The sequence below is a fragment of the Mustela putorius genome, unplaced genomic scaffold (genome assembly GCF_011764305.1).
Source record: "Mustela putorius furo isolate JIRA1106 unplaced genomic scaffold, ASM1176430v1.1 tig00000145_pilon_pilon_pilon, whole genome shotgun sequence".
Lineage (NCBI taxonomy): Eukaryota > Metazoa > Chordata > Mammalia > Carnivora > Mustelidae > Mustela > Mustela putorius.
This window is the reverse complement of record NW_025421294.1, coordinates 5,556,955-5,581,985: the sequence shown is the minus strand read 5'-3', so window position 1 is coordinate 5,581,985 and position 25,031 is coordinate 5,556,955. Positions and strand designations below refer to the sequence as shown.

Sequence of the window (25,031 nt, the reverse complement as noted above, 5' to 3'; positions counted from 1 at the left end):
TGGAGCAAGGATTAAGTTTCTGACTAGCTCTTAGAGGAGGGGTTAAGGCATTCTTTATAACATGCAAGGACAGAAGTGCAGTACTTAACTTTGTCACTTAAACTAAGCGTCAGAACACACGTTTTAGCCCAGGCTCTGCTGGTGATCCCTCTGGGAGACTGGCTGAGAAACTTCACTCACCTAAACACTGGTTCCCTTACCTATTGACTGAGAAGGTAGATTGGTCGATCCTTAAGGTAACTTCTAACTCTGGTGCTCTAGTGAGCTGATAGTCCAGTGATAAACTGATGATTATAGTGATGTTGGACATTCTTTTCACCAGACCCTTTCACATATATTACCTACCTATATTATCTCAGAGATAGCTGAGATACTTTATTCTAATACTATAACATATGTAAGCTTTAAGCCCTCTAAGGAATCAGCAATTTGAAATTTAAAGTCAGTGGCTTGATTTCTTAACTATTTTCACATATCTTAGGTTTGTTTCACCCTTTAGACTACACTATAGAATGAAAAGTTTGTATCATTTTTGTTTTAGATGTCTTTCATAGCATTTCTCAGAATGCCCACATATGAGAGACACTAGGTAAAATTTTATTTTCTGGATTGAAGTTTTAGTTGAAGTCACTAAGCACAGTGTGCTCAAATGCCAGCTCTACCGTTTTGTAATTCCTGTTTCCTCATTTGGTGTATGGATCCTTTATAGATCATCAAAGCACTTTAACATGGTGCCTAACATATACTCTTTGGTAAATGTTCTTTTGTTTCCCTACCACTCTTCCTTCCTATTTATTTAGCATATTTTGTAGAAATTTCAGTTAATGACAAATAGTCATCATATTATATCATCATTATTTATGAATTATCATCCACTGTATATTGAGATTTATAAGAAAAGTAAAAGCAGAACAGTCTGTACTTAGAAAAACTAAACTTTTCAAACTCCTTGTGTATTTTATTAGCCAGTTTTATGTCACTAAAATCATCCAGTCACTTATTCAATTTTTGTTTATTCAGGGGGATTCAAGCACATGAGAAATGAATGTGCTACTTCCTGTTCTGGCAACATGGACTGAGTTAGCACAGACCTTCCTTCTTCTACACATATATAGAAATGCTGGATAAAATATGATCCCGCCCAATTTAAATACTTAGCTAAGCTTAAGAGAGGGAGAGAAAGAGAGAAGAGAGAGAAGGATAAAAAAAGAAAGGTCCTAGGTACCAGAAACAAAGGGGGGGGAAAAGAGCATTAAGTGCGCAAGGTGATATTATCGTTGCCCAGGGGGGTAATGGAACCAGATGTAGGCTCTACTAGCTAGAAGCTGGGAGTTTTAGTCTCAGACTTGGAGAGAGATGTGGCTGTGACTCAAGAGAAATGGAAACTAGAAAAACCATACACCTCGTCAGGAAGGCCACAATGAAGCTTGTCATGTTTCAGACCTCTATGTGGGGGAAATTAAAAAAAAAAAAAAAAAAGTTTTTCAAAAAAGCAAAACTCTAAACCTCTACCAGGCATGGCTACAAAGTCTGAATATACATTCCCTATATGGTATAGGAATCCTAAGCCAAGAAATTAACTTGAAAAAAAAAATGTCTAGACTACTGGACCCCCTAAATTGCCTGGTAGAAACAAATGCAAAAGTTTTTTGTAGAAACTCTTAAACAATCCTGGGTGCCTAGAATTCCTACAGAGCATGATGGAGATGCAGCTCTAGCTAAATATAAACTCACAGTCAAAAATTAGAAAACACATAGAGAATTGATGAGTCTAGGAAGAGAGTCAGAAGACTTTCCCCAAGAGAGATCCCCAAGAAGAATCTGAAAGATACAACATAACAGGTGTTTTAAATAATTAAAAGAGATTTTTAAAGGACTAAATTTAATTTTAAAAAGACTGAGACTATTAAAAGAACAGATGAATAACCAAAAGAATAACCCAAAAAAATGCCTAGAAATAAAAATATAATTAAAATCAATTGCTTAGCTTACATCTTAAAAACTGATTAGGGGCGCCTGGGTGGCTCAGTGGGTTAAGCCGCTGCCTTCGGCTCAGGTCATGATCTCAGGGTCCTGGGATCGAGTCCCACATCGGGCTCTCTGCTCAGCAGGAAGCCTGCTTCCTCCTCTCTCTCTCTCTGCCTGCCTCTCTGCCTACTTGTGATCTCTGTCTGTCAAATAAATAAATAAAATCTTTAAAAAAAAAAAACTGATTAATTAGGGGCGCCTGGGTGGCTCAGTGGGTTAAGCCGCTGCCTTCGGCTCACCTCATGATCTCAGGGTCCTGGGATTGAGTCCCGCATCGGGCTCTCTGCTCAGCAGGGAGCCTGCTTCCTCCTCTCTCTCTCTGCCTGCCTCTCTGCCTGCTTGTAATCTCTCTCTGTCAAATAAATAAATAAATCTTAAAAAAAAAAAACTGAGTAATTATAACTAAACAAAGGATTAATAAACTGAATTATAAAATGAAGGAAATTATTCAGAATATACTTCTGAGAAATAAAAATAAAAAATTAACATGCTATAATTACTCATAGTTGATCATATTGTAAAGGGAAGTACTTATACTAATGTGATATACTCATTTATGAAATAGAATAGTTGACCAGATTTTTCACACAGTTGGGTTTATGCAGCAAATGTCACAGCATTAGAAAATCTCAAACAAAATGGCTGATTTTTAATACACTGCACATTAATAACATTCTTCAAACCATGTAACAAAGATGTAAGCAACAAACCAAGGCTTGAATAGAAAGATTACTGGCATTCTTGATTACATCTGGCTCATCTTCATTTGCCAGCCAAAGATAAGAGATAGGTTGTTGGTTTTGGTTTTTTTATTTTTCAATCATAAATTTTCACTAATACGAATGCATGTAAGTTAATACAAAATGTTAGTACTCTTCTTGAGACAAAACTGTGCTCCATAAACCCAGATGTTAACTGATCTTCACAGGGAAGTATTGCAGGATCAAATCTATAAATCGGTTTTCTAATTTCTAACTTAGTAAAAATTACTTTGATCTGCTTCTGATAGCTGTCCCGACTTATTCGTTGGATATACTTGTTTTTTACGATAACATCAAATTGAACTTGTTTATTAGTTGTTGCTGTTGTTGCTTTAACTGAGTGAGCAACAGAAGTGGCAGGTTGCTGGAAAATCAACCAATATCAAACAATTGTATCTTATAAACAGGAGAAGAATGTAAAACAGCAGGGCTGAATTTTAGGAGAACCTTAAATATTATTTATTTATTTATTTATTTATTTATTTATTTGACAGACAGAGATCACAAATAGGCAGAGAAGCAGGCAGAGAGAGAGAGAGGGGAGGAAGCAGGCTCCCCACTAGGCAGAGAGCCCGATGCAGGGCTCGATCCCAGGACCCTGGGATCATGACCTGAGCTGAAAGCAGAGGCTTTAACCCACTGAGCCACCCAGGCGCCCCTCTTAATTATTTTAAAAGCGAGATAGGTGATTTTATATTCAAACAAGTGAGAACTACAATAATACATTATATAATAAAGATGTTTATAAAATTGGTTGATAAGTCAACATTGATCATTGCCTAGCACAGGAAATAGTTATTGGTTTTGTTTTTATTTAAAATTTTTTAAATATTTTATTTATATATTTGACAGAGACAGCAAGAGAGGGAACAGGAGCAGGGGGAGGAGCAGAGGGAGTAGGAGAAGCAGGCTTCCCGCTGAGCGGGGAGCACAATATGGGGCTCAGTCCCAGGGTCCTGGGATCATGACTTGAGCCAAAGGCAGATGCTTAATGACTGAGCCACCCAGATGTCCCTGGTTTGATTTTCACATGGGTGAAAACCAATCCCAGGTTCTGACCTCCTCTTCTGTAATAAGCATAGATGTTAATATGAAACCACATAGCCTTTTTATTATTTATTCTAAGAATATTGTATTATTCTTCAGAGGATGAAACTGCTCCTGATGATGCTGTTGCAGAATACAGAAGAGAAAAGCAAAAGTATGAAGCTCTGAGAAAGCAACAGGCAAAGAAGGGGACTTCCCGGGAAGACCAGGTAACTTCATAAGCCTAAATCTATATGTAACGCATTGCCTTTTAATGGTCTTGAGGTGTCGCTAATGAAACCTGATTTGATTACACATCAGAAAAACACTACCTCTTAAAAATGAAAAAAGATATATCCGTAGAGTGTGGGGTGACAGGAATCTTGGACACTCATGTTCTTTCCAGATATTGTAGGCAAAAAGCCTAAAACTTCCAGGTTTCAACCTTGTACTCCCATATCAAGCATAGGAACCATATAAAGTCACATATTCTCAGTAGCCAGGTAGAACCTTTGTCTAAGTAAATATAAAATGGAGTGGTGGCGATTATAAATGGTGAAGAGATTTCTTCTAGCACAGCATCTCACATACTGACTAGCCAGTTCTGCTCAAAATTGTAAACTGCCTGTAAATAAGGCATTCAGTCCACTAGTTGATTTCTATTGTAAATAATATCACAGGACTCTTCTTGTTTCAAATAATTTATGAATTTTTAAGAACTCATAAAAGATGACTGTTAGAAATAAGAATAAAAAAGCTCCACAATCTGAAAGTCAATTTTATATACCATGCAACACTTGGCATTTAATAAAATAAATATCTCCAGCAGTCATTCATGTTGAAAAGCTAGGGGGAAGACCAAAATCATTTATTTGTGATGCTGCCATGTATATCTATTTGAGAAAATGCCATTTTAGGTATATGGATAAAATAGGCAAAATAAAAGTAAATTAAAAAGCCTAAGTCTATTTGGATAAATTAATATAATCAGGGACTACATTATAAATGACACCCAATTCCTGGTAAAGCAGAATCATGCATCAGTACTTAGCATGAAAATAATCATAAGAAAGTTCTACAAGAAGTCAGATACAGGAAATTGTAATTATAGAGGATGAATTTGAGCAATTTTCAAAAGAAATGGCATATCAAATGAAATTAAGAAAAAGTACATTATTAACTTGTTTTCATGGAGTCACAGTGAATAGCAACTGCAGTCAATAATACTACCAAAGATACCCAAGGATCACTCTTATTCATGGACTCCTCTTTTTTGCTTCCTAGCAAATAATTATTAAGAACCATGTACTAATCAGGATATTTGGTGGTAAGCAAGGTAGACACACATATGTCCTGAGCTATTAGGGAAAAGAGCCAGTTAAGTAATACCATTAAAAAAAGGTGAGCATTGTGACAGGTTAAGTACAGGGAACTATGGAAACATCTAATAGGACCTAATAGATGGTCTGAGAATCTGGGAAGGCCTCACTGAGAAAATGATTCAGCAGTTGAACTGTGATGGTTGAATAGATAGGTAGCCAGACAAAAGGAAGAGTAGCTGATCTCTTTACAAAGAACTATATGTTAAGTATGACTGTAACATAAACTAAGAGAAAGATGATGCTAGAGAGGTAAGCAGAAGCCAACTCATGTGAGGCATTTTTGAGTCATATTAAAAAATTTAAATTTATCCTAAGGGCAGTGGGGAGCCATTGAAAGAAGGAAGTGACATGATCTCATTTGCAGCTTAGGAAGATCCCTCCAACCTGGCTGCAGTAGAGAGAGTATACTGAACCGGGACAGGACTAGAGGTGCAGAGGCCCACTGAGGAGACTCTTACGTGTAGATACACATGCAACAAAGTCTGCGAAGGCAGGGCCTCTTCAAAACAGTTTCCTCCTGCTAGGATAATTCTCACTATGCTGAAGAGCCATGCTATAAGTAGTTGCCATTCATTCCTTCAGCAAAAACCAGAAGACTAACTCCCTTAATAGATGCCAAACAGAAATGTCCCTATGTAAATCCTATCTTCTTTTTTTTTTTTTTAATTTTATTTATTTACTTGAGAGAGAGAGAGAACAAGTCAGAGAGAAAGAGAGAGAGAGAGCATGAGCAGGGGGTAAGGGCAGAGGGAGAGGGAGAAGCAGACTCCCTGCTAAGCAGGGAGCCTGACGTGGGGTTCTATCCCAGGAACCTGGGATCATGAACTGAACTGAAGGCGCTTAACTGACTGAGCTACCCAGGTGGCCCAAATCCTATTTTTAGTCTGTGTTGTGCCCCATTATTTTTGTGATGTTTATTGTTCTGCCTTGTGTCTTCCCTTGCCTTTAGAATGCAGCTAGAGAAAAGTCTAATCCTGAATACAGGAGAAGCCAAAAAAGGCCAAGATGATGTTTTCTACTTGCTGCAGTCCCCCTCCTCTGAGCAAAGGCCCGTAGCAGGCTAATTGGCTCTAAAAATAGACAGCCTTGCCACTTTCAACTCAAGGAAAAAGATCCAGGTCTAGCATAATTTTCCAGGAGGCTTTTAAATTTGATTCCACTAAGAAGTCTCCTTTGTTTTCATTTTTCTTTATGCCTTTAGAAAAAGACATTTCCAAGTGTACAAATATCCACCATTAAAAATTGATGGGCTTGGGGCATCTGGGTGGCTCAGTCTGTTAGGCATCTGCCTTTGGCTCAGGTCATGATCCTAGGGTCCTGGGATAGAGCCCTGCGTCAGGCTTCCTGTTCAGCAGGAAGTCCGCTTCTTCCTCTTCCCCTACCCCTCCCTGCTCAGGCTCTTGCACAAGCTCACTCTCTCTCCCTCTCTCAAATAAATAAATAAAATCTTTAAAAAAATCAGTGTTTACTTTATAGATATAGAAATATGCATATACAGATATATTTTGTATAATATATATAATAGATATATAAGCTCATACACATATACACAAAAACACCTAAAAAGTCTTTAAGGATATTTGCCAAAATGTCGACAATTGTTATTCCTAGTTGTGGGATAATAGATATTTTTGTTTTGCTTCTCCTGTTTTCTAGTATCTCTAAATTAAACTTTTTCTTATAAAACAAATACAGAAGTTTGTAAGCAAAATTTTCTTTTAATGAGTGAGGTTTAAAAACAAGGGATATCTTCTTTATCTGTTAACACTGCTTGAAGAGCTTAGTCTTTTAATTACTTAGTCTTTTAATTACTCCTGAAACAGAATAAAATATCTAGGCAGCCCTTAGAATGCCTATGAGGATATTCTGTAGGAATTTATAGTGTTTCCCCAAAACTCATCTCATTCAATAGCCATGGCAATGTGTATATTTTCACCTGTTGTTCATGTGGGCATTAAATTTTACAGACCTTATAAAGTATATAAGACACTTTCATTATCATTTTTAGCAATAACTGTCTTTGATTCTTGCACCACCTGTCTTTACTGAGCTTAAGTTCATTTTTCATGAACCATGGTCTTAATGGTATTTCCTAGATAAATTACGGAGCCTAGCAATTTATTGTGACTCCTTATTGTACTTGTTACTCACATACTGAATTATTATAAATCTTTTTTCTTATGAAATATGAATATTTTAGTACTGAATTCAATATTACAGTATCTTAATTAGACATTTGATTTTTTAGACAGGTAGTACTTCACCCCATTTCACAATTATGTAGTTTTTTAAATTGTAGGGAAAAAAATTTTTTTCCAACTTTTGTTCTCTGCTCAAAATCTGGAGTCAACTGTTAAGTTATAGCCAGGGGACAATGTGATTGTTTGTTACCCACAAAGGATACAGGAGAAAAACAAAAATTAGAGACATGGTCTCTTTTTAAAAAACCTACTGAATCATGGTAATTATGCCCTACTTCTTTTACTTAACAATAGAATGTAATATTTCATGAATATAATTTTTATAATAGTGTAATGGCATGCATAGTCACTGTTTTTTAGGAAATTTATCTAGTTCCTTATTGACAGACATTTTAACATGTTTCCATGAGAACTTGTATGAGTACTGCTGCAGTGTACACTTTTTGCATAAGCCATTTTCCATGTTTCACACAATTTCTCTTCATGGATTCCTGGAGGGGCGCGTGGGTGGCTCAGTGGGTTAAAGCCTCTACCTTTGGCTCAGGTCATGATCCCAGAGTCCTGGGATCGAGCCCCGCATCGGGCTCTTTGCTCAGCGGGGAGCCTGCTTCCCGCCCCCCTCTCTCTGCCTGCCTCTCTGCCTACTTAAATAAATAAATAAATAAATAAAAATCTTTAAAAAAAAAAGTGATCGAATCAAAAGGAATGATCATCTTAAGGCTTCTGATAAATTTAAATTGCTTTCTAAAAATGTCACTCCCATTTACTCATCTTCTAACAGTTAATGTGTTCATTTTACCTTCCTTAACAATGAACTTTTTAAGTTCATGGAAATTTATTCAGTGACAAATAGTATTTATTTTTGGTATTTTAGTTTTAATTTTGCATATTTTAGTAAAGTACATCATTTTCTATGGACATTAACAGTTAGCCATTAACAAACATACATTTTTTTGTTTAGGAATCTTTTATATAAGCAAATTTATGTTCCCTAAGTCAGAAAGCAGTCACCTGTGTCTGAGGGAAAATGTCAGTGCAGATGCAAACAAAGCAATTTCAAGGTTTGTTGCAGTTTTATAAAATTATATTTATCCTTATCAGAGAACTTAGCAGTGTAATTGTTATTTCAGACCCTGGCGCTGCTGAACCAGTTTAAATCTAAACTCACTCAAGCAATTGCTGAAACTCCCGAGAATGACGTTTCCGAAGCAGAAGTAGAAGATGATGAAGGATGGTAAGGGCTTTGATTCCTCGGTATCAACCCTGAACAAAAGGCTCAGGGCAGAGACGCTATTAGGACATTCCCACTATATCGCCCTTTTTTTTCTCTTTCAGACTTCACCTTTCATCATCCCCTTGTCATTATATAGGGCTTCAGCACCTTTGACTTCATTTCACTTGAGTAAGCATTTATTGAGTGCTCGCTGTGTTCCCAGTATTATGCTAGCCAGCGGAAAATATACAAGAAATATGTGACTTTCTCCCTGTCCTAAATAACTTTCTAATATTGTGGAAAAGATAAGATTCACATTAAACAGCTAGAAAGCAGCCTCAAAAGATTCTAAATCATTAATTTTTTACACTGTCCCACAAACATTTTAGGACTCAGTAATACATTTCATAATCCTACTAAGTTCCTCTTAAAATTTATGACCTACAAGATCCTAGCAATTCATACGCAGTCAACTTATTTTTTTCTTTGGCTATTTTTCAGCTTTTTAAGACACTGATAAGAAATAAAGGAATTAATGACTCGTATATGTCCTATCCTTAGCACTTTATCCTATAATGGCAAAAAAGGGGGGAAAAAAGGGAATAAGAATTGCGCTTTCCCTTATCACACTCCTCTGTCCTCCAGTTGACTTCACATGTAGTATATTAGGACTCCCCACACCTAACTGCCCTCACCTCCCACTCACCCTGGCTCCAGCACATTGCTGCAAGCAAGCCAGTGGGTCACCCCCCACATATGACTCACCCTCTGGAACCTCTGAACTGTCACATGTGCCATTACCCCAACCCAGAATCATAGCCTCACTCCTCTCTGCCAGACAGCATCTCTCTCCTATTTCAAAACTGCTCAACACTCCCATCCTCCAGGAAACCAGTCAGCAAGATTTGTTGAGTACTCACAAATCTAGAGGGTGGAGGAAAGAGGGCTGGGACACACATTAAAAAAGACATAAAAACACTTATTAAGAAAACATTTAAGCAAGATTCTATGACTATATATAACTTTAATCAAAAGGGCTGAGGGGATGATTTTTTGAATGGACTGAATCCTACCTCCCCTAGGACCCTTAAGTACCTATGTATTTCTCAAGATATAGTTTCTGTATGACTAGGTTATTTTTTTTTTAACCCTGAGACTTTTTTAATGGGTTTCTATTACTTATGTGTATTTGTTTACACTTAAATTCAAAGTTGTTTAAAGGCAGAAGCTGGCTTCTCCCACTGTCCTGTGCCAAAGGGGAAGGCTCAGTGACAGTTGATTGACCCATCGAGGTAAATGCACATTACAAAGAAGAACTTTCTGTTTTTTATATGACTAGACAGGTTTAGTTTTATTTTGGATTCCTTGAATGTCTCAAAATATCTTTCAAATGTTTTGGGTTCAGCCACCACATAAAAAAAATGTTTTGCCAAGTCCTCTTCCCCTTATTTTTGAATCCATATGCATTTTTTAAGGAAACATGATCCATGTGTTTCTGATTCATTTACACTTAACTCATCAAGATGGTGTTTTGTAAGAGCAGTTTGATGCCCAATAAGTTTTTTTAACCTTTTTATAAGCCATTTAAGTCCTTTTTTATTGAACAGGAAAGTCACCAACAAATTTAAACCCAGAAGTTTCATTTGAAACTCATAACCCGCAGGATTCAAATTTACTTTTAACTTGGCAAGACCATTTAACTTCCCAGGGTTCTTCCTAGACACTTGGTTCAGTATTTTCTCATTGTGAATTCCTCATTAGCTTCAGATAGATATCATTAGTGTTTTTAAAATTGTCATTCTTGCTTTTGTGGTGATTTCACAGTACAATCTATGTCCTAACATCTTCATTAGAAAGTAAACAAATGGAAAAACTTTACCAGATGGTAAAATCACTGGTCAATGATGTTGACCACTTCTCCATCTGGGGAACAAAAATAAGTGGTCAAGGAAAGGTAAGTAAGTTAAAGACATGGTCTTCAGGGGGTTCATTTCTACCTTCAGTTGCAGTCTCCTTAACAGAAAGTCAGAACTGTAAACTCTGTACGTACACATTTTTCGTATTTGTTTTATTTAACATCTAGTAAAATACCTTTTGTGTTCAGGGTACTAAAGAGAATCATACAGAATACATGGGACCCTTTTTATTGCACTATAGACAATTGAAATTTTGTAACCCGGTAAGCAACAACATCCTTTCTGTTCCTAAATACACCCGTTCCACTTTATCAGGTCTCTAGTGATTTAGATCATCTCTCATAAAGTATATTCCACTCAGAAAAGAAGTCTTATATTCAGAATGATTTATGGCAAATATTATGAGTGCATGGCATGTGCATGTGTGTTATGCATAAATTACATGGTTACCAGACTATTTTGTAGGTCACGGTTACTGCTTTTCTAAGAAGTGAAAGTCAGCCAGTGCTGTACTACACTGTCAGGGTCTGTTATCTGAGGTAAAATGATTGCTTCTCAGACATTTTTATGTGTCCACATGAGTGACCACACATTGAGGGATCATTTTCATTTTCTGTCAAGATAGAAACCATTACCAATTTGTTATGTTTTTTTTTACTTGGCAAACTCTTCTATTCGCATTTTTGGCTGAGCTGCTGTATTGGCATGGTATACAACAGACATTTGGGTACCATTCAGCAGCATTCTACTTTTTATGCAAAAAAAAAAGTGGGAGGGGGAGAGAAAGAAAAGAAATATGATTCTATTGTAAACACTGTATATGGTGTTTGATAATTATTCCCAGATTTCACTAACAAAGCATTTAAAGAAGTGTTATTAGTAGATCTAAGCTGAAATGCATGATAGAAATTTTTCACTCAAAATTATTAGGATTCTTCCTTTGTTGGGATATGTGCTGCCAATATTTGGTGGCAGTGATGGCTCCCAGATTCCCATGTAGCAGCTAAAGTAGCCTCCTTCCCACTACATTTCTTCATCCCACAGCATCACACTCTTATAGCTATAGAATCCTTCTTCAAGCATGGATTTTATAAAACCGATTAGATATATGGCAGGAGTCATCAGCCAACAGATTCATATGACCATGTGGATGAAATCCACATGCCATTTTGGGTTTGGTTAGATAAAGCTTGGTTAGTTCCCAGAAAAGTTTTGAGAGAGCGGTGTCTGACAGGATAATAGAGAGACATAAAAAAGAAAGCCACCTGCTCCTAAGGAACAAAACCAGCATTCCAAGGAGAGGAGAAAAATTAAATCTATGAGATTAAAGTGTGATTTTGTGAACATTTAACTATTTGCTACTAAGTTCCTTTGAATTTTTTTCCAGATTGCTAAATCCAAGATTAACCTAATACTTTATCACAAATATTCATGATAAAATAATAAACAGTATAAAATCTGTCTGCTTTGCTCCCTCCTTGTCTTCTCGCCTCACTCTCCTCTACCACTTTCCATAAGACAGTATTCATTATCATAAGAATTAGAGAAATACTAACAATTGCAATGGTTGCCTCAAGTATTTTAATAATTATTTTTATTATATAAAGAAAAGATATTCACTATAGCAAATCAGAATTCAGACCCTCAAAGAAAATAAATAAAAATCACCTGTAATCCAAAACCCAGCAGTAAATACTATTAATTTATACCCTTCCTGATATTTTTATGTACATATATATATCTTTTTTGCAGAAATGAAACTATGTAATGCTGTAATCTTATAACTTGCTTTTTTCCCCTCAGCAATATATAGTAAGTATACTGATTAAGTATATATATTGATTAAGTACTTTTCCTTGCCATATATAATTTTATAATTAATTTTTACATTTTTGTATCATGGCCACATAGTATGCCATTATATGGTAAACCATAGTTTACTTGATCAGCCCTATGTTGCTGGATATTTAGGCTCTTTCCAGTTTTTATCATTATATACAACACTGTAGTGAACATCCATGTGTCTTCATCATTGCCAGTTTTCTCTGGATTAATTGCAAAACTGGAATTTCTTACTCAGTGGGTATGCATATTGGGTTTCTGCTAAATATTTTCAAGTGGCCCTCCCAAAACGTCATTCCAGTTTATACACCCATGTAAATACCATTTTTATGACTTGCTTTTAGGGCTGTGACAATCTCAAGAATTAATTAAGGTACTCTGCTGTACTTAGTGAAAGAGAATAACATTTTACAAAAAAATGCTTTGCCCTTTTAAAGTTTTAAAAAACACACAGTCTGGTTTGCTTCTGTTTTTAATAAAACTGGTACAGATTTCATCATGATTCCTCAGCATCCTCAGGTCTAAGTGGTTTTGTTCTTGGTTCTGAAAAATTCTCCTTCCAAGATAATCTTATAAGTTAGAACTTTTGAATCTAGATTCTTCTTTTATTTGTTTCTGTTTTTCAGTTTTATTATTGCACCTTGACTTGCATTAAAAATCAGTTTGTCCATCAGTCACAGTTTGTTTGTGCTAGAGATTGGAGTTCAAGATTAGCATGAAGTAGTTTTCAAGCGTTCCTCTGGAGTTAGCATAGCATAGAAATAACAAGGACTGGTTGTCTGAGTATCCAAAATTGTGAAAATTTAATAATGCAGACATAAAAGTAATTATTGATAGGCCCATTCAGAGCTCCTTATAAGGTACCATTGAAGGACATTGCTTCATCTCACTGGCAAAGCTGTAAACACCTTTTGTGTATAATACATACTGTAATTTGTATATGGCTTAGTCATGTATTGAGTAAAGGATGCAATAACTACAGATGAATATTTTAATTTTAGTCTCTACTTCAGTGGAGTCAGGACATTACCAGGCATGGGTAGTAAGTAAATGTAGACAAGCCCAGATATAGGTATGAGGACAAACACTGTGAGAACAGTGAAAGCCCACCTTAGCCAAGTGAGAGATCTTCTTTACCCCTTAGCATTAGGTAGGAGAGCAGATCTCAAAAATTTTATCTCTGGACCCCTTTATACTCTTAAAAATTAGTGAGGACTCCAAAGAGCTTTTATTTGTATGAAATATATCTATTGATATTTACCTTCTAAAAATTAAAACTAAAAGAAAATCACTAAAATCATTTCATGTTAACATAAATTTTTTACAAAGAACCATTGTATTTTCATAGGAGAAAGTCTAGTAAGAAGAGTGGCATTGATTTACCTTTTTTACACATCTCTACTATCTGACATAACAGATCAGCTGGATTCTTACATCTGCTTCTGCACTCCGTTTTGATATTACACATCAGGTATTTGCTGAAGAATTCCACTGTACATTCATAAGATAAGAATAAAAAAGGCAAATAATGTTTTAGTATTCATACTAAAATAACTGACTTTGGAGACATAAAGAGCCCCAAGTCACACTTTGAGAACTGGTGGACTAAAGCATCTTTAGTCATTGTGTCATTGCTTCATGATGATTCTTTGTTAGATATAAAACCCAATCTATAGGTCCTGGGAACCTTTATTCAACTTCCCAGTTTGTGATCCTTGTTTTCACGCAGTACCAAAGTAATGCTTTCTGAATTAAATGTGCCCAACCTATTGGTCTAGACCTGCTTCCAACCTAACAATGCCCATAACAATTCCAAACTGATACTTAACTGTTTTTTTTCTTCTTTTTCAGAAGTGTTTTGTAATAGACTTTATTTTTTTAGACCAGTTTTAGATTCACAGCAAAAATAAGCAGAAAGTGTAGAGTTCCCATATTCCCCTGCCTCTCCTTTCCCCTAACACAATCATCTCAGCGATCAATATCTCACACCAAAGAGGTACATTTGTTAAATATGATGAACCTACATTCACATATCATTATCTCTCAAAGGCCACAGTTTACATTAGGGCTCACTCTCGGTGATATATTTTCTATAGGTTTGGACAAATGTATAACGGCATGTATCCACCATTATAATACCATGTGGAGTAGTTGCACTGCCCTAAAAATTCTCTATGTTCTGCTTCTTCATCTCTCACTTTCCAGATAATGCTGACAACCAAAGATTATTTTACTGTATGCATAGTTTTGCCTTTTCCAGATTCACAGAGTATGTAGTTTTTTCAGGTTGGCTACTTTCACTTAGTAATATGCATTTAAAATTCCTCCACATCCTTTCATGGCTTCCTAGCTCTTTTTTTTATGTGCTGAATAATAGTGCATTGTCTGTATGTAGTATACTTTGCTATACTACTATGTAGTATAGTTTACATCCCTACTAAAGGGAAAATCACTTGCTTCCAAGTTTTGGCAATTATGTATAAAGCTGCTGTAAATATCCATGTGTAAGTTTTTCTGTGGACATAAGTTTTGGGGTAAATACCAAGGAGCATGGCTTCTATAGCATATGGTAAGAGCATGTTTAACTTACAACTCATCCAAAGTGGCTTGACCATTTTGCATTCCTGCTGCAATGAATGAGAGTTCCTGTTTCTTGACTTCCTTACTGGCATTTGGTGTTCTCAGTGTTTTGGATTTGACCATTCTGATAGGTGTGGAGTGGTATTTCACTGTTATTTTAATTTTCAATTCCTCGGTGACCTATGATGTTGATCATCCTTTTACATGCTGTTTGCCATCTTTATATCTACTTTGGTGAGGTGCCTGCTAAGGTTTTTTGCTTGCTTTTTAATCAGGTTTTCACTTTCTTATTATTGAGTTTTAGAAGTTCTTTGCATATTCAGATGTGTCTTTTGTAAATATGTTCTCCCAGTCTGCGGCTTGTCTTCTCATTCTCTGGACATTGTTTTTCACAGAGCAAAAGTTTTTAATTTCAGTGAAGTGTGTCTTCTCCACTGCTTGTTTCATGGATCATGCCTTTGGTGTTACATCTAATAGCCAAAGTCATCTAGATTTTCTCCTATGTTATCTTCCAGGAGTTTTACACATTTACATGTTGCATTTAAGTCTTTGATCCATTTTTTAATTGAAGTATAATTAACATACAGTGTTATATTAGTTTCAGGTATATGACATTGATTCAACAGTTCTCTACATTCCTCAACCACAATAAGTGTCATCACCTTCTGCCACCATAAAATGTTATTACAGTATTATTGACTATATTCCCTATGCCATGCTTTTCACATCTATGACTTATTTACTTTGGTCTACAATCCTCTTTTTTTTTTTTTTTTTTTTTTTTAGATTTTATTTATTTATTTATTTATTTATTTGGCAGACAGAGATCACAAGTAGGCAGAGAGGCAGGCAGAGAGAGAGGAGGAAGCAGGCTCCCCACCGAGCAGAGAGCCCGATGTGGGGCTCAATCCCAGGACCCTGGGATCATGACCTAAGCCGAAAGCTTTAACCCACTGAGCCACCCAGGCACCCCTATAATCCATTTTGAATAATTTTTTTGTCAAGTCTGTAAGGTCAGTGCCTAGATTAATTTTTTTTTTTTTTTTGCTTATGGAGTGTTTATGTTTATATCGCAGACTTTTTGGTTTTAGAAAGTCTGCAGAGTTACTTTAATGTGCAGTCTCATCATTTTCTTTTAACAATAGCCTGTTAAGTATATTTTTACCCAATTATCAATTATTCAGATTAATACAAAATAACTGATGGAGTAGAAGTCACTTATACTTGACTTTAAATATACATACTTTTTATGCTTTTCAATCCTATTCTTCTACTGGTAGTAGGAGTTAAAGGTGGCTCTTAATCCTACCAATTCATTCTTGAAGCAGATATTTGCATGTGCTATATTTCAGGTATCCTGCTAGGACCTTAATGCTATCTTCCCTCATTTAACCCTCAGAGGGCTCATAGGTTAGAGACCAGCTATGGTGGATTTGTTTCTTACAACTCCATCAGATAATTAGGGTTAGTCCCATTCTATAAATGAGGCAGCGTTGGCCTAGAAAAGTAGGTTATTTGCCCAAGATCACACAGTCATAAATGGTGAGGCTCTTGGTCACACGTAAGACCCTATGCTGCTTCCAGAACAGTGATTTCAGCATGAAGTAATAATTAATAGAGTGAAGCGGGGGGAATCAACTTGACTTTCATAGACCTTTGATTCTAAATCATAATATCTGTCTTCTAGAGGTGGTTACAGCATATATCATCTATCCTCATGTTCAGAATACTTTCTGCATTCTTTTAAAGATATACACCACCATGGGCACCTGGGTGGCTTAGTCAGTTAAGAATCTGCCTTCAGCTTGGATCATGATCCTGGAATTCCAGGATTGAATTTGAGTCCTGCATCAGGCTCCCTGATCAGCTCCCCTGATCAGGGGAATCTGCTTCTTCCTCTGCCCTTCACCCCGCTTGTGCTCTCTCTCTTGCAAATAAATAAATCTTTAAAAAGAAGAAGAAGAACAGAAAAACAATGCACCACCATGGAGAGTCTCTGTAATCCTACATGTTGAATTACCCTTTAATTATATTGCAAACTGTTAAATCAAACTGCCTGAGCAAGCAACCTCTATTGCAAGCCTCAGTTTCTTCACCTGTAAAGTGGAGATAACAATATCTACCTCATGATTATTATTAGAATTAAGTGAGATAATTCATGTAAAGCAGTTATAAAGTTATAAAGTGCTCGATGCTAAGGAAATACTCAGGGAACATTAGGGGTGAGAGAGGGAGGGGGCATGTATAATACTGAGGTAATATTGGTAAAGCCTGACAAATTACTAAAGCAGCACAAAGTAAACATTCTTAATTAAACTGACAAATTGTTACATAGTTGTCTTCATGTAATATTATCAAAGAAAAATAAGATATAAAGAAAAGGCAAATGTTATTTTACCTCAGTTATGTTGTCTGTGACCAAAAAGGAATGTAAATTCAGTAAATATACTAGTTGTGCTTGATGGCTCTATTTTAAAATGTCTTGAGAAAAGGAAGTATTATAAAGCAATTTCTTTAGCTGAATCAAGATTATAAAATCCTAAATCTTCCAGAGTATAGCTGATGTAAATTTAGCATTCAGAGAAAGAAAAGGAGGGTGGGGTGGACAAGACTACCTTTTCTATCCTGGGAAGACACAATCATAGATTATGGACTTGGACTCTCTCTACAATCTTTTTTTTTTTTTTTGAAACAGAGAAAGGCCCTGTAGGCATAAGTAGTTCATTTTTATTGGAAAGAAAATTTAAGGAGCCAAGGTCCTTGGGATTAAGCACAAAGCAGTAAAAATTTATTTCACAATGGGAGTTACAGATAGCAACCAAGCCAGTACAAAATGAAAGTTCCCATTGTGCACGGGCAATCAAGAAAATATGAACAAAAGTTCCATTACTTTAACCATATTTGAAAGTAAAATGATGCTTAAAGTGGGACAGAAAAACCCAATAGTAAGATGTCAGGTGAAATTTAGTGAAGATGCAGAATTTGTATATACTTGTTTGTATTTCTATAAAAAGAGTTTTAATTGTACCATCTTCTTTCATAGAATTTTTAGATAAAATTTATACAAATTGTCATATCGAGTCTCCAAATTAACCTAATTTGTGTTTATAATAGTCAATATAAGAAATACTGAAAAAGAACAGGAAAGAAAAAATCAATAGTAATTTCATACCCCAGAAAGTGATCATTAATGCTTCTTTCTATCAATATATATATGTACACTTTTAGAATGGAGAATTTGAATTGAATGGAAATTATTATACAAAATTTATCCAATTTTTCATGGTTTTTCATGAGTGAATAATCCAAGTTAACATATTTTGTATGTTCAATGTCATTTCCTTAGGTTAAAGGAAGTGAAACTGCTGAGTTAAATATGTTTTTTTTTCACTTTAACAAGGAATAATTTACATATAAGAAATTGCTCCTCTTATGCTCAAAATAATTTGTTCAATTTTAAAAATTGCCTACACCCATTTAAACACAAGTGCTAGAACATATACATCACCCCTGAAAGTTCCCTCATGCCCCTTTCAGCCAGTTCTTTGCCCCAAATCATTCTGATTTTTGTCAGCTCAGGTGTGCCTTGATAACATCTTTGCTAGATTGCATTCCAGAAAGTTAAATCATTTATACCTGTACCAGCAATGTATGAAGTTGCTGATTTCTCCAAAGTATTATGTTATGTGTATGTTGTAATATATCACAGATAACAGATAAAGATACATTAATCTTTGCCAGTTTCTACTTTGTATTATTTTGTATTTCGTTGTTTACTGGTGAAGTTGAACTTCTTAGGGACATCTGGGTGGCTCAGTCAATGGCTCAGTCAAAAGGCTCAGTCGGTTAAACATCTGCCTTCCGCTCAGATCATGATCCCAGGGTCCTGGGGCTGAGCTCCACATTGAGCTCCTTGCTCAGTAGGGAGCTGGCTTCCCGCTCCCTCTTCCTGCCACTCCCCCTGCTTGTGTTCTCCTTTTCTCTCTCTCCCTCTCAAGTAAGTAAACAAAATCTTTTTTTTTTAAGATTTTATTTATTTATTAGACAGAGACCACAAGTAGGCAGAGAGGCAGGCAGAGAGAGAGGAGGAAGCAGGCTCCCTGCTGAGCAGAGAGCCTGATATGGGGCTCGATCCCAGAACCCTGGGATCATGACCAGAGCTGAAGGCAGAGGCTTTAACCCACTGAGCCACCCAGGCGCCCCAATAAAATCTTTAAAAAAAAAAAAGAAGTTGAACTTTTTAAAGATGTTAACTGTCCATTTATATTTCATCACCTTGTGGTGGTGGCTGTTTATTGTATGATTATATATTTCTTTCTGATTTACCAAATTTTTTACATATGAAAGATATTTTTGGTTTTAAATATTGTTACTAGTTTGCCATTATGATTGTTGTTTTGTTTTGCTTTTAACGTGGAGTTTTAAATATGCATTGCTAAATCTGCCAATTTTTTCTTCATGTTTGTGGCCCAATGTCACTCTTTAAGTTTTCATAATGCCAGGATTATATAAATACCTACTTGTATCTTTCTCTAGTGTTTTATAATTTTATTTTTATTTTTAACTGACATCTTTACCTGGAATTGATTATTTCGTGATTATGTTAAATTACTCTTGCAGCACTTTTTTCTATATTGCTAACTTCCACAATTGAATAGTCCTGTGTTCCCCCCCCCCCGCTATTAAACACATCCTTTACATAGAGTAAGGACTTGGGAATATTTTGGGGTCAGTTTCAGTATTTTACATTGATTTTTCTGTCTACTCCTGTGTCAGTACTTCACTACTAAATTATTGTAGCCAAATAATACTATTTAATATCTGGTAAGCAAGTTGGACCTTTATTGTTCAACACATATTTTTACTTTAAAAGCTTAAGCATCTGGATAATGTTGCTCCATTCGTATTTTCTCTGAGGTAACCACACCTGGAAAAATCTTAGACAATTGACCATGGAATCAATAAAAGGTCCCATTATTTAACAGGTGGCCACTACCTGAATTGCAGCCCCAGTGCCAAAAAGGAAATAATCAGTCTTTAGACAAACTCCCTACCTTCAAAGTAATGGAAAAGATTGCATATGGAAAATAAGTAGCATGAAGAATAAAAAAAGAACAAAATCTAGGATATTTGATTGCCATTTTATAGTATAAGTTTATAAATGTTTTATGAGAAGTTTCAACAGAATTTTTTCCATCTCCCTGGTACTGAACAAAAAAGCACAAAGGATTAACAAAGTCATATAGTGGATAACATCTCATTTTTGTTATACATGATGTCAATCCCCAGGACATCTAGGGTGGCCATATATATATGTAAGCCACAAAGTCATCTTCCAAAGACATTCATTAATATTCTTCCTACTACCTACCATTTTGAATTATTAACACCCCTTATCCTCTCTGGTATTATTGAAGATAACCAAGTTAAATTTAATAATAATGTTCTTTCTGTTCCTTGTGTGCAGCTAATTCAGTTGGCCATAATATTTAAAATGTTGGGCTTGGCCTGTTTTTAAGTAGAAATAAAAGTTTTAAGAAGGAGCTAACTTTTCCTGAACATGTACAAAGCATCAATCTTGTTTAAACCTATAAGCTAGATCTTATTCTTATGCCCAGATTATGTGGGAAGAATCTGAAGCACAGAAAGGTTAAGTAATTTTAGTGAAGATCTCATAGCTAGTAAGTAGTAGATCTCAAAAACAGCTAATCATGCTTAGTTCAAGTGTGTGTGTGTGTTTTATATTGTAACAATTTATCTAACCTACATATTTTTCACATTTGCTTGTGAAAGCAGTGTTGTTGTTGTTTTTTTTTTTTTTTTTTTTTTGTAAACTGTGGTAACAAGGCCAAACAAGTGACTTCAGGACTTTATTATAAATTTTTGGTCAAAAATTGTCTATCTCCCTTAAAATCATGGTAGATATTAAGTCCATGTTCCTAATATTATAAACCCTGTATTATCTGAAGAATTAAAATTCAGAAAGTTATTTAAAAGTTTAACTTAAAAAGAAGTGCCTCATTTACCCACATTTAGTCATAATTTTCCATGGGAATATAAAGAATAGATTGGTTATGAGTATGGGATTTGGAGTCAAACCTGCTTTGAATCCCCACTTGGAAATTTACTAGGTATGTGATTTTAGGCAAATTGTATAATCTTTCTAATCCTGTTCCTTACACCGTAATAGGATAGGTTAAACTGTAATTCTGATAGGTTAGTTTGTGGATTAAATGAAATACTTTTTTTAGAGGATTTAGCAGGGTGTCAGTGCTCAATAAATGTTTTGTTATTCTCATTTTTTATATTGTCATTGTTATTTTTGGAAAGTAATTCCTCTGTATTTGTTAGTAGATCTATCAAAATAATTATTGGAATTTATACCATTACTATAATGTTTGACAAATTTTATGACCTTTTCTTAATTAACCCATAATAAGTTGCAGTAGATAACTTTAGTTTTTATCATAATTCTTTTTGAGAAAAAATAAACTTGAGATTTGATAATTTTATGGTAAACAGTAATGCCTCATTAATGAAATATTGTTTTTTCTCCTTGAGCTGGTACTGAGAAAAGGGAGGGGTGGAGGGGATATCAGTTGAAAATAAAATTTAAATATAATGCAAAAGAACATCATCACTTTAGAGAGCAGAGAATTACGAGCTCAGTATAATGTAAATGTTTTTCTTCTCTTCCTCTTAGCCAAGTTCTAAAGTAGTGATAAAATGAAACAAGGAATAGGATTATAAACCTTGTTCCCTAATTAGTGTTCATTTTATTAAGGTAAATAATGCTGCAGTAAATAATGCTGCAGAAGACCAAATGAGATTCTTCATAAATAGGAACTTGTCAGGGTCGCTGACCGTGGGAAAGGTGGTTATTTTATTTCTAAGCCCTCTGACAAGTCCCCAAAGTCACCTTTTTCTGCCTTTTTTTTCTGTCTAAAGAAAACTCTTCTGTATTGACTCTGCTTTTATAGTTTGAACTGAAATAAATTTCTATCACATTAGGTAAGTTTGCTTTGTTCATGGATTTGTTCTGAGAGAGATGGGCAGATAGCCATGTACCCCAGCTGCTTACCAGGACTTTTTGACTGAGAACTCCATCTTCCCAAGTTGTTTTGTTAGTTCACTAGCCATAGATTAAATGTTATTGGCTGACCAGTTGGTTAAACCCCAGGGCAGGTGTTAGAATGTGTATTTCAGATTTATTCTGGAAAGCTTCTTAAACCTTTCCACCTGTATCCTACTGAGTGTGAAGCATGTTAGATAAGCAGGAAAGCTGAGAAGTTATTCCCATGCTGATGAAACTATTTTAAAAATTACATCTTTCACTTTTGCTCCAAAAATACTCAATATTTATTAAAGACACTCTATGAGGATTATTTTTTTTTTCTTTTTAAATGATGGAAACAAAAGGTTTTTTTAAGAGTTGGCTTTTCAAAACCCCAAACCAAGGAAGAAATACTATTAACATTCATTCAAAATTCAGAAGAAAGGAAGTTTTCCCACGTTAATGGTGAAGAGTAAAAAAAATTCCACTAGTGTTTATCTTTGTTTTCTTTTTCCATAGGCCAGCATCTTTCTTGGTTTACCTAATGCTCTATTTTCCTATACTTATCTTCATTTGTATTTCAAATATTTAAAAACATTTTTTTTTTTAATTTTTGTTACTGCTGTCCTCCCACTGTCAATTTTTAAATCACTCTTCTAAGTTTTGGCCACTTCTGTCTGCATTTTTCTCTGCTTCCTTTAAGTTTGTCTCCTATTTTGAGTGTTCTTTCATCCTTTTCCTCCTTGATTTTCTTCTCCTATTTAGCCTCTTCTGCTTCTCAGTCACCTCTGGCCTGTGTTGCCCTACTCTGCTGGACATGAAGAATCCCAGTGACTTCACTTTCCTGGATGTTTGTTTGTTTTTTAACACATTTTGATCTCTGGCCTCACTCATGTTTTTTCTGTCTCTTCATATGAATTACTGTGATTTCTACTATCTAATTCATGTTGAAAAAGACTCACAGTACTTTTATATGGAGTGATACTTTAACCCTTTAACTTCTTAATTCCTAAAGAAGCTTTAACATTTGTGAAAAGATAACCCTAAGTTACTTATAATCAGTGATGGAGAAAAGTTCTAAAATTAAAAATTTATATTGTTTTCAACTAAATCATCCAATTGATATTTTAAAATATATTCTAGAAATCATATGAAAATGTCAAAAGTTTAAACAATATTTCCATTTACATTTTAAGCCGTAGTTCAAAAGTGAACACAGAATCACAGAAAAAAAAGAGTTGTAATATTTGGGGTTGATAATGTCATTATTCTCTATATGATGAGTTTTAATTAATTCATTTGAAGGAAAACTAAAAGCTTATTATTAGATATACTTTCTTAAAATTATAATAAGTACCAAATGTTTAACTTAGTTACGCAGATTCTGCAGAAATTTTTTGATCTTTATTTTTCATTAGCAGCAAAAGTACCTGTAACAGTATCTGTCATCTTTAGACTTCCAAAGTTTCTAGACTGTGAACTGGGAAGCAGTTTCCAGTTTGATAAGTAAATTCAATATCTTCTCTTTAGTTACTTATATGTAAAAATGGAATGGAAGAAACCAAGTTATCTGCAGATCTAGAAAATCCAAAGTTATCTACCAGAAGTTCTAAGACTTCATTATTGTGGCCAGATACACAATTAATACACACAGATCAGTATCAGTTAATCAATTAATTAGTGCTCTAAAATAATCACTTAGAAAACATTTTTATAAAGATTTTATTATTTGAGAAAGAAAGCACAAATAGGGGCAGAGGGAAAGAGAGAAGCAGACTGACCACTGAACAGGGAGCCCAATATGGGGCTGGATCCCAGGACCCTGAGATCATGACCTGAGCCAAAGGAAAACACTAAACCAACTAAGCCACCCAGGAGCCCAGAAAAAAAAATTTTTTTTTAAATTAAGAAAACGCAACCTGTTTTATGGCTAAATAGATAGGTATACTATGTTTCTAAAATGCTTAATTTTTAACAAAAAACAAGTTGTCTGAAAATTATTTCATAAACCTAATATAATCCAAATAAAAATACCAGTTGAAGGATGGAGAAAAATATATAAGCAAAAATAGCCAAGAAAATTTTTAAGAAAGAGTAGGAAAGCATAACTTCTCCCTCCTTAGGTATGGGCTACACATAATAAGTTCCCTCCAAAGAGTACAAGATGGAAAGCTGGGGCTGGGGGTGGGGAGGACAGAGAGTAACTTTAGAGTGAGAAAACTGACAAGCGCTCAGTGAGGTGATCAAGGTCAACATCAGTATCATAAATCATGTTGGTAGTATTTGCTTTTGATATAATGTAATGAAAATTGCACTTTACATTGTGGTCTTCCTCCCAGTAGCCCATAAGCCCACTGTGATCATGAGAAAAACATCCAGATAATTTCCATCAGTGTCGGCATCCCACAAAATACCCAACAAGTACTCCTGTAAGCTGTCAAAGGGATCAAAACAAGGAAATTCTGAGAAATCACCATAGCCAAGAATAGCCTAAGGAGACATGACAACGAATGTGATATCCTTATTGGGATACTGGAATAGAAAAAGGGACATTAGGGGCGCCTGGGTGGCTCAGTTGGTTAAGCCGCTGCCTTCAGCTCGGGTCGTGATCTCGGGGTCCTGGGATCGAGTCTCACATCGGGCTCTCTGCTCAGCAGGGGGCCTGCTTCCCTTCCTCTCTCTGTGATCTCTTCCCTTCCTCTCTCCTATTGTGATCTCTCTCTGTCAAATAAATAAATAAAATCTTTAAAAAAAAATGAAAAAGAAAAAGGGGACATTAGGTAAAAGCTAAGTGTATTAATCTCCTAGGGCTACCATAACAAAAGTCCACAGACGAGGTGGCTTAAACAATAGAAATTTATTTTCTCACAGTTTTGGAGGCTAGAAGTCTAAGATGAAAATGTCAGCAGGGTTGAGTTCTTTTTTTTATTTTTTATTTTTTTTTAAAGATTTTATTTATTTGACAGAGATCACAAGTAGGCAGAGAGGGAGGCAGAGAGAGAGAGGAAGTGAAGCAGGCTCCCTGCCA

General features: G+C 35.3%; 1 protein-coding gene across 2 annotated transcripts in view; it reads left to right on the top strand.

Moving 5' to 3' along the window:
- The window catches only part of CWC27 (CWC27 spliceosome associated cyclophilin), a 193,796-nt gene that overhangs the window by 156,584 nt on the left and 12,181 nt on the right, over positions 1-25,031 (top strand). Inside the window, exons 12-14 of one of the 2 annotated variants that reach the window (XM_045075284.1) lie at positions 3,936-4,045; positions 8,529-8,632; positions 8,734-9,073. In XM_045075284.1, the coding sequence (XP_044931219.1) occupies positions 3,936-4,045; positions 8,529-8,632; position 8,734 (215 nt within the window). In that variant the 3' untranslated portion in view covers positions 8,735-9,073. Of the gene's footprint in view, positions 1-3,935; positions 4,046-8,528; positions 8,633-8,733; positions 9,074-25,031 lie in introns of those variants that run through there. The other variant, XM_004764556.3, reaches the window with a different exon arrangement.